Here is an 11,847-nt window from a genome sequence, read left to right as displayed (position 1 = left end):
GAGCGGCTGGGCCCGTGAGCCATGGCCGCTGAGCCTGCGCATCCGGAGCCTGTGCTCCGCAACGGGAGAGGCCACAGCAGTGAGAGGCCCGCGCACCACACACACACACAAAAAAAGAAAAGCCAAGATATTTGTCTTTAAAATTTTCTTTAAAGATTTATGACAAAAGAATTTATAAAAATATGTCAGTAAATAAAAGATACATCTTTAAAATAGTTGCAATTAAGGTGAAAAAGGATCAATATCTATAATATATAGAGAATTCATATGAACCGACATGGAAAGACAAACGCAATTTTAAAAATAGAGAAAGGATAGGAATGTGAAATTACAGCATAGCAAATCCAAATAGCCAATCAAATAAACATAAAGACAGTCAAACTCACTACTCAATGGAGATGCAAAATTAAAATAACAATGGGATCCACTTTACCACCATTAGATTGGCAAAAATAAAAAGAGTAATGACACCTATCGCTGGTGGAGATGGAGGGAAAGGCTCCTCTCCTGCTCTGCTAGTGAAATCTGAATTGTTACAGCCTTTCTAAAAAGCAATCTGAAAAAGAACCAAAAAACCAAAAAAAAAAAAAAAAAAAAGCAATCTAGAAAAATGCATTACCATTAAAACACACAAACACTTCAACCCAGCAACAAAAGCCCATGTAAATAAAAGCACCGCTAAATAAGGATATATTTGCAAAGATGTTTACTGCAGCATTGTCTGAAGTAGCGAAAATCGGGAAAACTGCACATGCACAGCATTCAAAGGAAGCCCAACTGCTATGCTGACTGACTCAGAGGGATTTCCAGAAGACATTAAGAAGGGAAAAAGGCAACACTGAGGATGTGTGTGTTTGCATCTGTGTGTTGTCTCATTTTGTAAAACAAATACTGACAAAAACATCCAGGACCATGGTACATATGTTTGTGTACTTTCTTTGTGTATCTTATAAGAAAAGTATGAAAGCACGTACACATACTAGGTTGTTAATATGGGTTTCGTGGGGGCATCACTGTGGGTCGGGGAGAAGCAAAGGACAAAGCTCATGCTGCCTCCTCTAGAAGATGCCTTTCCTGCTTTCCTGACCACATCCTTCTCTTCAGCAATCCATTCCATTCACCTTTCACCCTCGGTGAGGCAAAGTGCTGTCAAAACAGCCACTTTCCAGTTTTCTCTGAGTACTCGGAATTTCTGCAGCGCTTCTGGTTTCTATCACATTCACGGACCTATGAGCGCATATTTATTTTCTATTATTTGCTAATTGTTTATATATGTCTCGCAAGAGACAAAATCACGTAGTGGTTAACAGTGTGACAAGTCAGACCACCTGGGTTTGATTCCTGGCTGCATCACTTAATTATCAGCTGTGTGAACTCGGCAAGTGACATATTTTCTCTGTTTCCCTGTCTGTGAAATGGAACAATAACAGCACCTATCACCGGGTTCTTGTGAGGAATAAATGGGTAAATAGGATGTGTAAGGTGCCTAGAACAGTGCCTGGCACGTGGTGATGCTACACAAGCTATTATCAGGGTCTTTGTCACCTCACCTATCTAGATTTTAAACTCTTAGAGGCATTTTAAACCATAGATACTCTTTTAAATTTCTTTTGGATCCCTTACCCATTATTTCCTAGAATAATGTTATTTTAAGGTCCTCAAATATTTGTTGAATAAGCAAGTGAACGGCTCTTAGATTTCAGAAGTCTATAGAGAAAGGAACTGCTGAGCACATGATTGTCACTTTCATGGCAACCAGTAAGTAAATGTCCATGGCTGATCTAACCCAGCCTTTAAACCTATTTTGTTAAGAGGGGAGAATATTTGTCTTAAAATCAATCTTCTGGAATAGCACAGAAAGGCCTTTCATCTTCACTTATAAAGCCACTTATAAGCTAGACACAAGGAACTCGCCTCAAACTGTAAGAAAACGTGAGCCGTTTGTGGTGAGAATACTGGAATCAGGACTCCTTGTGATTCACCATCGACCCTTTGGGAACATATTATCTACGTTTAATGTAAAAATAAACTGTATTAGATAATAATACATTTCTTCAAAGCACTAGGTGAGATGAGTTGGAACCCTTAAATTGCTGTTGTCATTTGTCCATTCTCTCCTAGGTACTGTCCAAGCTTATCTAATGATAGTTTTTTTTTTTCCTCTGGAGCTTTAAATGGTCCAAGAAGAGTATAAGAAGCAATTTAGAAAATAATGAAAACACCTGTCCTTCTGATGCCATCCTCTCTCTCTCCTCCTGCTTTGAATGTTCAACCTTTCCCTCTCAACTGGATCCTTCTCAAATAGCATTTTAACATGCTTAGGTATCTCCCAAATGAAAACAAAACAAAAATGCCCCGTTTAGCCACCATCCAACTCTCTTCCCCTGCTCATAGCCAAATCTGTGGGAAGAGCTGTATGTACTCATTAGGCTCCATTCTCTTACTTCCCACCTGCTCCTCAACTACTCAGTTTGGCTTTTGCCTCATTAGTCTTCAAAAATGCTCAGCAGCCAACCTCCGTCCACTAAATCCAGCGTGCCCTTCTTACTTCTTGCCTCACGTGGTGAGTCTGCAGCCCTGGGCCCTGCTGATCCAGGCCCTTCTTCACTTCTCAGCCACACTTCCTCATCTCCCCAGACCTCACCCAGGGAATTTCCAGTGTCAACTAAGAGGGTGTAACTTTCCACACCTTTCTGCTATGTATATATGAGCAGGTATATAATTCATCATGATGAGTGTTTATAAGTTTGTTTTTTCTGAAATTTCCTCATACTGCTCATGTTACTTTGCAATTTCCTTCTTCCATGTGACGTTATATCCTAGACAGTCTACAAGTCAGAAAAAAACTAACTCTAGTTAACTTTTTATGTTGGAATGTGTATGTATATATATTCAGACATAACTAAATAAGTGTTAATACATCAGGACAAGTTATTACATTTTTAGGAATCAGAGAGAAAAATCAGATTTTGCATCTGGGGATCCTTGAGAGTCTCCAGCAAAGCAGGACCTGTGGCGGAAGTTGCAAGGACACAGATTTCCGCTCAATGTAAGGCAAGGCAGCCATAATTTACCCTGGCCTCCGGCCCCTCCTAGAGCCATTTTACCTTTAGAGGCACTAAGCAGCTAACTGAAAACAGTGGCTTCGTTATCTGCGTTTTGGGTTTAAATAATTTTGCTGTCTCCTTCAAAGTTGTCACCTTGGGAAGTGACAGCCACATTCCAACAACAGGGTGACTTGCACAGCTGATTTTTGGAGATTTTCCTGTAGTCTAAGCATCTTTCACTTTCTCCCCACACCCATACCTCCCCCCACCCCCGTCCCCAGTTGAAAAAGTAACACCTGGCCTTGGGGAAAGCTTAGTAAAGTAGAGACCTGCTGGCTCCTTCCCAGGTCGTCCTGGCTAGTCCTCCACAGTGCGCGTCAGGACCATGGCAGAGGGAGAGCCCAGAACCTGCCGACCTGAGCTCCTCACAGACAGTCAAGTTCTGGCCCAAAATGACAGGTCCTTTCCTTATAATTTTCCAGCTAAACCCTTTCAAGAATCTTCTGAAAATTCTAGTTATCACAACAAATATTTTCAAACACTAGCTTCTTAAAATAAAAATCTGCACAGAGTAGCAAAAAGTCCAGAAAATTAAAAGATGTCTATATTCCTTCATTTACCATAGACTATAACTGTAGTTATAGTCGACTGTAACTTCCACAGGGAAATTTCCAAAAGTTGAATTCCCATCATCAACGGCTGAACCACATGAATTTTCCCTTGCAGTACAAAAACAAAGGGGTTAATAGCAATAAAATAAAACCACCCCACAGGGATAACGGAGAGGGGGGAAAAACAGATCTTGAGGGGAGCTTTTTTTTTTTTTTTTTTTTTTTTTTTTGTGGTATGCGGGCCTCCCTCTGCTGCGGCCTCTCCCGTTGCGGAGCACAGGCTCCGGACGCGCAGGCGCATCGGCCATGGCTCACGGGCCCAGCCGCCCCGCGGCACGTGGGATCCTCCCAGACCGGGGCGCGAACCCGGTTCCCCTGCATCGGCAGGCGGACGCGCAACCACTGCGCCACCAAGGAAGCCCCAAGGGGAGCTTTTTTTGGACAAAAAGTTATTGGAATTAAATAATTAAGATATTAACTCAAAGTATAATATAAAACAGTGCTGAAGGACGAGACACACAGGCGGTGTCTTTTCACAGTCCTGAGAAGGCCAGTGAGTCAGGGAGCTGGGTTCTCTCCAGGGTCGGCAAACAATGGCCTGTGGTCGTTAGGCCAGTAAACTAAGAAGGATTTTCACATTTTTAAATGTTTGAAAAAAAATTTTAATGACACATAAAAATCATATGAAATTCAAACTTCAGGACACATTAAAAAAAAAAAAAGGTTTATGGGAACACAGCCACGGTCAACCATTCATGCATTGTCCATGGCTACCTTGGGTTACAACGGGTGGATCTGGGTGGATGAAACTGACGGTGTGGCCTGCAAAGCCTAAAATATTTACTAGCTTCCTCTTTATAGAAAAAGTCTGCTGATCCCTGTTCTAAACCAGATTTTACTGCCGTCAGCTCTGTGTGACCTTAGGCTGGCCTCCTCCCTTCTCTGGATCCACCTTTGTAAAGGAAGAGGCCTGGAGAAGGTGCTGGCCAGTTCTGGAAGTAGAGAACTGCAGGGAGCAGGGGTACCCGCTGGCGCCACCTACAGCCCATTAGGAAAAAGGCAGGCGGGAGGCTGGCTGCAGAGGGACACTCACAGATCTGTCCTCATTGGTGGAGCCGTCCTCGTTGGTGGAGGGCTCTTAAATGAACTGTCTCCCCTAACTGATGCCATCAATGAACAAAAACCTGGCTTCTACACACCTTTTACATGGACAGACAACAACTCCAAATAACAACTCACCTTCCAGCGTGCACTTCAGGAATAAATGCTCCCCACAAAATAGAGGGAATGCAAATCACTTATTACCACAGAGAACAAGAGAGGACAGCCATGCATGGGTTTTTTAGGTCTGAAGGAAAAATAATGAAGTAGCTTGTCATGTGAAAATCCATCTACAGCCCATGAGTCACCATTCTCTACACCACTTTACAAGACTCACTCAGACGCACTCCTTCTGAATGAACCTTCACACTCTAAAAAACCAGGTAAGCAGATTTTTCACGCTGAGGTAACCCACAGCACAGGAATGCAAATGACAGGGTAAAGTGGTACGCTCTGCCAGCTCTGAACCAAGCCCCGGACTCCACTCTGGAGATTCTCCCGGGGAGCCTCCAGGTCCAACGTTCACACCCATGAGGAAGACAGGGGAGGCTCACGCCCCTTCAGGGCAAATGTCTCGGCTGAAGACCTGTCATCTTTCAGCCTCCCATCAACCCAAGCGCCGCAGAGTGTGGCCTCTCCATGCTGGCTGCAGCGAGCCCGCCAAGGTGAGGCCGACGGTCTCCAGACACGCCCCCCGCAAGTCCTCCCACCCTGCAGCCGCGTGTGGGCGGAGCCTAACTGTCGCGCCCCCGCCCCCCATCTGGGCTGGTCTTGGCACATGCCCCGAGCAGAACGCACCGTAAGTGATGTTCCGAGGCTGCTGAGCCCACACAAGGACTGGAAGCTTTCACTTCTCTCCCCTTGGAGCCCGGCCCCCAACCAATGAGGCAGTCCAGCATGGACCGCTGAGTGATTAGAGGCCACGTGGACAGGGGCAGTGGCGGTCGCGACGCCAGCTCAGACGTGGAGAAGAGCCACTGACACCCCAAGAGAGACCAGCAGAAAACCACCCAGCTGAGCTCTAGCCGACCCACAGAATTGAGAAGTAACGTAGCAGGGACTGAAAGCTCCGTTTCTGGACTAACTTTCCAAGGCAAGGGAGAGACTCAGAATAGTTGGCCCGCGTTTTCTATGTGGTGTCAAGAGCCTCCAACTTACTTCATCATCTTCATCTTCGTCATCATCAGATTCAAGAACACCGTCCAATAGCTCTTCTACAAAGAAAAAAATCAATGAATAGCTGCAACCACAGTTGGGAGCCTTGGTCAACGAAATCCTTTAGCTGCTGCAGAGACATGGAAACGGAGCCTGTGAGCCCCCGGCGCCAGAGCACCTGAGCTACTCCGCACCTTCCTTATTATCACCCATTTCTTGAACAGACGACATGAAAGTAAAGAAAGCCGGAGAGAAGAGGAAAGGCAATCAAACAGGAAATCGGAGGACAGAAGGAAACAAAGGCGCTGAAGAGACTGTCCAGCGCGCTCAGGAAGGCGGCAGATGCACCTAGACTTAACCAAACCCCAAAACCACTTCCTAGAAGGGAACCCGTGGAAACGCCAGGACTCCCGTTGTCCTCGACGCAGCCCTCATTCCGAAGGGAAGGGATCCACCGACCCGGCTGGCCCGCAGCCAGCAGGACCCTCACAGGGCTCGCATGCCTGCCGCGGGCTGGGCTGTTGTCGTGGAAGCTACTTTGCATACTGGAGGATGTTGTGCCACCTGCATCTGGGCTGAAGCTTAATTACCCAGCTTCTATGCCCTCCCAGCTCTGTGCGGAGGGCTGCTCCTTCCCACCTTCCGTAAGTGGCTTTCACAGTGGGGAGGCTGCTATATTTACCAATGGTAAATGAAGCCTTTCTTCTTCAAATAGGGAAAGGCCTTTTTTCTTTTTTTTTTTTTTTGAATCTCAGATATTTCATGAGGCCACAGGCTCGTCCACCCACACTGCTCCCTCCCCCTCCCCTGTGGGCTCAGACTCAACCCACTTTCGGAACTGTGTGCAGTCCTGTGAACTCAAGTCCCTTGCAAGGCTCAGCTCCTCCTCTCCGGGAGGACGGGGACACGAGCCCTGCTTCCCGCACTGCTCCCTGGGCTGTGGGCCCAACAACAGGGCGCTGGAGTTACCAGCATCCCTTCTTTCCTGAGGGCCCTCCGGGAAAGCCGGCTCCGCCTTGCTCTGCCCGGTGACCAGTCAGGTCGCCCTGTCCTCTCTTCGGTGACCGGCTGGTATCTGCCGGTCCCCCTTGCTGAGCGCTGGGGTCACGGACAAAACTCCCTGCTGCTGCTGGCCATTCACTTCCACTTGTCACATCACCAGGCCGGGAGTCCCCCTTAGGCTTCGCCAGAGCAGTCCTTCCCCTCCTGCGGGGTTAGAGTTCTAAAATACATGGGAATTTTTGTACTTGAGGACCTTAAAACTCCACTAGAAAAAGGGTGCTAGAGGATTGAGATGGACTTGAATTATGAAAACCCATGTACATGTTTTCATGTTCACTAAAATAAAACAAGAAAGTCGATACTCTAAAAAAAAGATTGTAAAATCTAAAACTAGATTTACTAGTTTAACATTTACCTATCTTAAACTAGTAAATGACTCCTAACTCACACTCGGCTATTAATTTCCCCTTGAGGATGAAGACTGGACTGGATGGAAACTCTCCAGCTCTCCCTCCTCTAGGTTTAAGCATGATGCTTGTAGATTCATTTTGACTTGATGGCTGTTGACAGGTATCCTAAGGTATTTATGTGTATGTATCTGGTCCTCCACCCAAATATTCAATGACTTTCTAATTTTGCTTCAGAGTAGCAGACTCCTGGGTAGTCATCTCTGGAGTCCTGCCACTGTCCTATGGATACAGAACAGCTTCTGTGCTTGAGATGAAAAAGAGCTACTGTAGGCACTCCATTTAAACTGGAACTTCCGGAGCTGAGCAGGTGGATCCCAAGTCTGTCCTGAATACACAAGGTTGTAAGGCTTTGGCTCTGTCCAGGACAACTTCTTGCTAAAGCACATCCCTTACAGAAACGTAGACCGACTCCTCAGCCTCGCATGCGTTAGCATGCTGGTCCAAGGGCCAGCTTTATGTAAGAGGAAGAGATGTTTTCTTGGCCAGAGAGACAAGGCACACTGCTTTCTGGCTGCCTGGGAGGAGGGAAGACTGACAAGGAAATAGAGGTGAGTGTGTCTTGACAGACTGACTGAAACAGAGTCAGCCTTGAAGAAGGTTCCCAACCCAAACCTGACCCTGACGCTGCAGAGGACCCCTGGCCTGGGAGGGAGGTCTCGGCATAGCTAGTGACCTCAGAGCAGATAGGCAACAACTTTTCCCAGCATTCCCCTGCCTTCCCAAACTGTGGCCTACACAGAGAAGGTTAGGGAGTAACCTCGGCCAGGACTAAGGTTAGGTTTTATTTCCTTTTATTATTTTTTTCAATATGCCCGCCTAGCAGAATGGAAGAGCAAAGTCAGAAATGCAGTTGCTGCAGAAAATACAAATCTGTTCCTTGCCCACCTGAATCTGGGATGAATTATACTTGCTCCGTGAAAAACAAAGGAGAGGACATTCAAGTGGAAAGGGGCCCCCAGCCTGAAGACAGCCAAGGTTTAACCTCACCGGCTGCTCCCCGGGCCACCTCCTGCTGATGGGGAGCCCTCTAACCCCCTCTTTCTGGCTCTCCATTTCTGTGTCCCCCCGAGGCGGGGCTGCACACTGGAATCACCTGGGAGTTTTAAACACTATTCGTACCTGGGGCTCCTCCAGAGATTCTGATTTAATTGGCGTGGGGTGCTACCTTGGGGGTTTTCAAATCTCCCCAGGTGACTGCCCTGTGCAGCCCCAGCTGTGAACCAGGAGCTGGGAGAGCCACCTGTGGGCTTCCTGCAGTGAAGGGCTTCAGGCACTTCCCTTTTGCTCGGCCTTGGTCAAGCTGCTGCCTTGGGATTAGAGCAGAGATCAGGAGGTTCACTTTTTACCTGCGTTCGTGTGAGGAACAGAATCTGTGCACTTGGGCTTTCAGTGATGTGGACAAGGGCATGCAGAAAGACGTAAGTGACAAACTTGACCCTGGATGCTGGCAGTGCCAGGTGCCTCTGGCATGTGTACAAGTCAGGATTAAGGCATCAGGGGCCATAGAAAGAGCTAAGAGCATCCCCGCCAGCCGGTCCCATCCAAGGCTTCCTTTACCTTCCTTTCCTGCTTATTATGGGATGTGGGTGGTCACAGTAATGGAAGAAAGGGGATCACATCCTCCCACATTGCTGCTTGGCAACGTGAATTCTTCTGGAGTGAAAGAACGTGGGGGGATGGGGGCCTTTGCCACAGTGGTGCCGGCAAGATTGGCATCTGTTTTCATTATCTGACCCTCGGACCCTGGGACAGCCGCCCTAGTGGTCTGGGGGAAATAATTAGGAGGCGGAGGCCCACATAAAGAGAACTTCCAGTTAGAGAAGGGTTTCTGCAACTGCTTTTGAACTCTTTGTGTTGACTCTAAGCCAAAAGTGTGATGAGAGACTATTGATCATGGGACAAAGTGGCCTTGGTTACCTGGCTGAACTTCCGTTTGTGGGTTCACTTGGGTCTCCCCGCCTCCCTTAAGGCCTCTTGAATGAATTCTAAGACATGACAAGCCCCTCTAAGAAAGCCCATGTGTCTTTCTAGCATACGTGAAAGATTCAGAAGATACATAATAGATTCTTGCATTAAACAGACCTGAATTAAGCTGCTTGATGATAAATTCAATCTGGCGGATCATTTCAGCATTGCCTTCTTTGATGAAGCAGCCAAGGATGTCTTCCATTCCCTAGAAGCATTGGAGAGAGTAAGAGTTAACATTTCATTTTTCAGGGGAAACTACCCTTCAATGGAGTAGTTTCACCTAATCAAAAAAAACCCAGGGCTTCCCAGGTGGTGCAGTGGTTAAGAATCCGCCTGCCAATGCGGGGGACACGGGTTCGAGCCCTGGTCCGGGAAGATCCTACATGCCGGGGAGCAACTAAGCCCGTGTGCTACAACTGAGCCTGTGCTCTAGAGCCCGAGAGCCACAACTACTAAAGCCCTAGAGCCTAGAGCCCGTGCTCCACAACAAGAGAAGCCACTGCAATGAAAAGCCCGCGCAACCCAACGAAGACCCAGTGCAGCCAAAAGTAAATAAATAAATTAATTTAAACAAAACAAAACAAAAAGCCCCAAAACCAAAAAAAACCTTTTTTTTTCAGGAGGAAGGGATATGCACAATAAAAATCCTCTGCTCAGTTCTAAACATTCTTTTTGTTGTTTTTACAATTCACGAGGGAATTATTTTATTCTTGGTTGACTATCTGACCTAATTATAACACATTTATTTTGTAAAAAGCTATTGTAAAATTTTACTGTGTAAGTCTTCCTTTTAGCTTTGGCAGTATGTTGTTTGGGGAGGTGGTTTCTCTCCCATGTTTTCCCTGTAGTTATACACTGCCTTCTGGATTTTAGGGCCAAAAATGGTCTTTGAAAAGTAAAACCGCATGTTCAGAGAAGTAAAAGAAGAAACAGAACCTCTTTTTAAACAGCCATCATTCTTTTCCTATCAAAATAATTATAAAGTCATTACAGCGTGTATTATTTACTACAAAACACTGACATCAGAATTTTCAATTCTGACTAACAGAATTCCAGGGACATGTAGAGGTAAGATACTGACTTGACCATAAATGTCTATTTCCCCTCCTTCCTCTTTTCTGTGGGACTTGAATGTATGGTTGGAGCTGATGAGGCCTTCTTACCCCCACGAGGGGACAGTGTATCTGATATTGAACCCAAAGCAGAGAGAGCAGAGTACAGAGGTGCTGGTAGAGAAACGGATCAAGTGACATGTGAATCCTGATCAAGCTGTGCCTGAAGCTTATGCCTGAAGCTTATGCCTGAAGCTTATGCCTGGACTTTGCAGTTACCTGAGCCAGTAAGCTCCTTTTCAGGTCGGCCAGTTTGGAATCAGCAGCTCTAACTGAATCAAAGAAGAAGTGCCAAGTGCAGTTTTGAACATGGTGAGTTCCCATCATCTAAAGCAGAGCATTACCTTCTAGAAGGGTTAAGTCTGGATTGTGATTCTCGTTTCCCCATAAACTAGCTGTGTGACCTTGGTCAAATTATTTAACTCTTCATAGCCTTTTTTCTCAACTACAAAATAAGGATGGCAACTCAAGTTAACACGAGATTTTTAAGGGATATAATTGGGTGTTGGTTATGTAAATATGTATATTTGTCAAAATGCACTGAACTGTATATGTAAGGCTTGTGCATTTCACTGTTCATAATTATACCTAAAAAAAAAAAAAAAAGAAAGGAAAAGCATCTAGTCTGATGACTGGCACATAGGAGATGCTTAATAAACGGTTGAAACTGTGCTTGCTGTGTCTGGTAGGGGTTTCTGGCTCAGAAGAGAGAGCTGGTAGCTGAAGCAAGGGAGCAAACAAGGTTCCCGGTGGCCCCAGAGTGAGAAGAGAAGAGGGTTAGGACAGAACCTTGGAGAACCTTTAGGTTGTTTCCTGTTTTCCACTATGATCAGTAATGTTGTGATGAATATTTTGATACATGAATCTTTGTTCATGTTTTTGTATGGAGCTTCAGAAGTGGAATTACTAGGCAAAGAATATTAATATTTTTGAGGACTATTATACATACTGCCAAATTGCTTTCTAAAAATGCCATATCAATTTATCCTCTCAGTAAGATTTCCACGCTAATTTTCTTTTTCAATAAATTTATTTATTTATTTATTTCTGGCCGCGTTGGGTCTTTGTTACTGCGTGCAGTCTTTCTTTAGTTGCGCCAAGCGGGGGCTACTCTTCGTTGCGGTGCACGGGATTTCTCACTGCGGCAGCTTCTCTCGTTACAGAGCACGGGCTCTAGAGCGCAGGCTCAGTAGTTGTGGCACACGGCCCTAGTTGCTCCGCAGCACGTGGGATCTTCCCGGACCAGGGCTCGAACCCACGTCCCCCGCATCAGCAGGCGGATTCTTAACCACTGCGCCACCAGGGAAGCCCTCCACACGAATTTTGAAAGGCCCACACATAACGGATGCCATGGAATACAGCAAACAGGCTTACCGACTGT

General features: G+C 46.1%; 1 protein-coding gene across 1 annotated transcript in view; it reads right to left on the bottom strand.

The window, feature by feature from the left end:
- Positions 1-11,847, bottom strand: part of ARMC9 (armadillo repeat containing 9) — a 151,857-nt gene that overhangs the window by 63,867 nt on the left and 76,143 nt on the right. Inside the window, exons 19-20 of the mRNA XM_028482596.2 lie at positions 9,469-9,559; positions 5,918-5,973 (exon numbers count right to left, since the gene is read on the bottom strand). Of these exons, the coding sequence (XP_028338397.1) occupies positions 5,918-5,973; positions 9,469-9,559 (147 nt within the window). The remainder of the gene's footprint in view (positions 1-5,917; positions 5,974-9,468; positions 9,560-11,847) is intronic.

This window comes from Physeter macrocephalus, chromosome 2 (assembly GCF_002837175.3).
Source record: "Physeter macrocephalus isolate SW-GA chromosome 2, ASM283717v5, whole genome shotgun sequence".
NCBI lineage: Eukaryota > Metazoa > Chordata > Mammalia > Artiodactyla > Physeteridae > Physeter > Physeter macrocephalus.
This window is presented reverse-complemented; position numbering and strand designations above follow the sequence as displayed.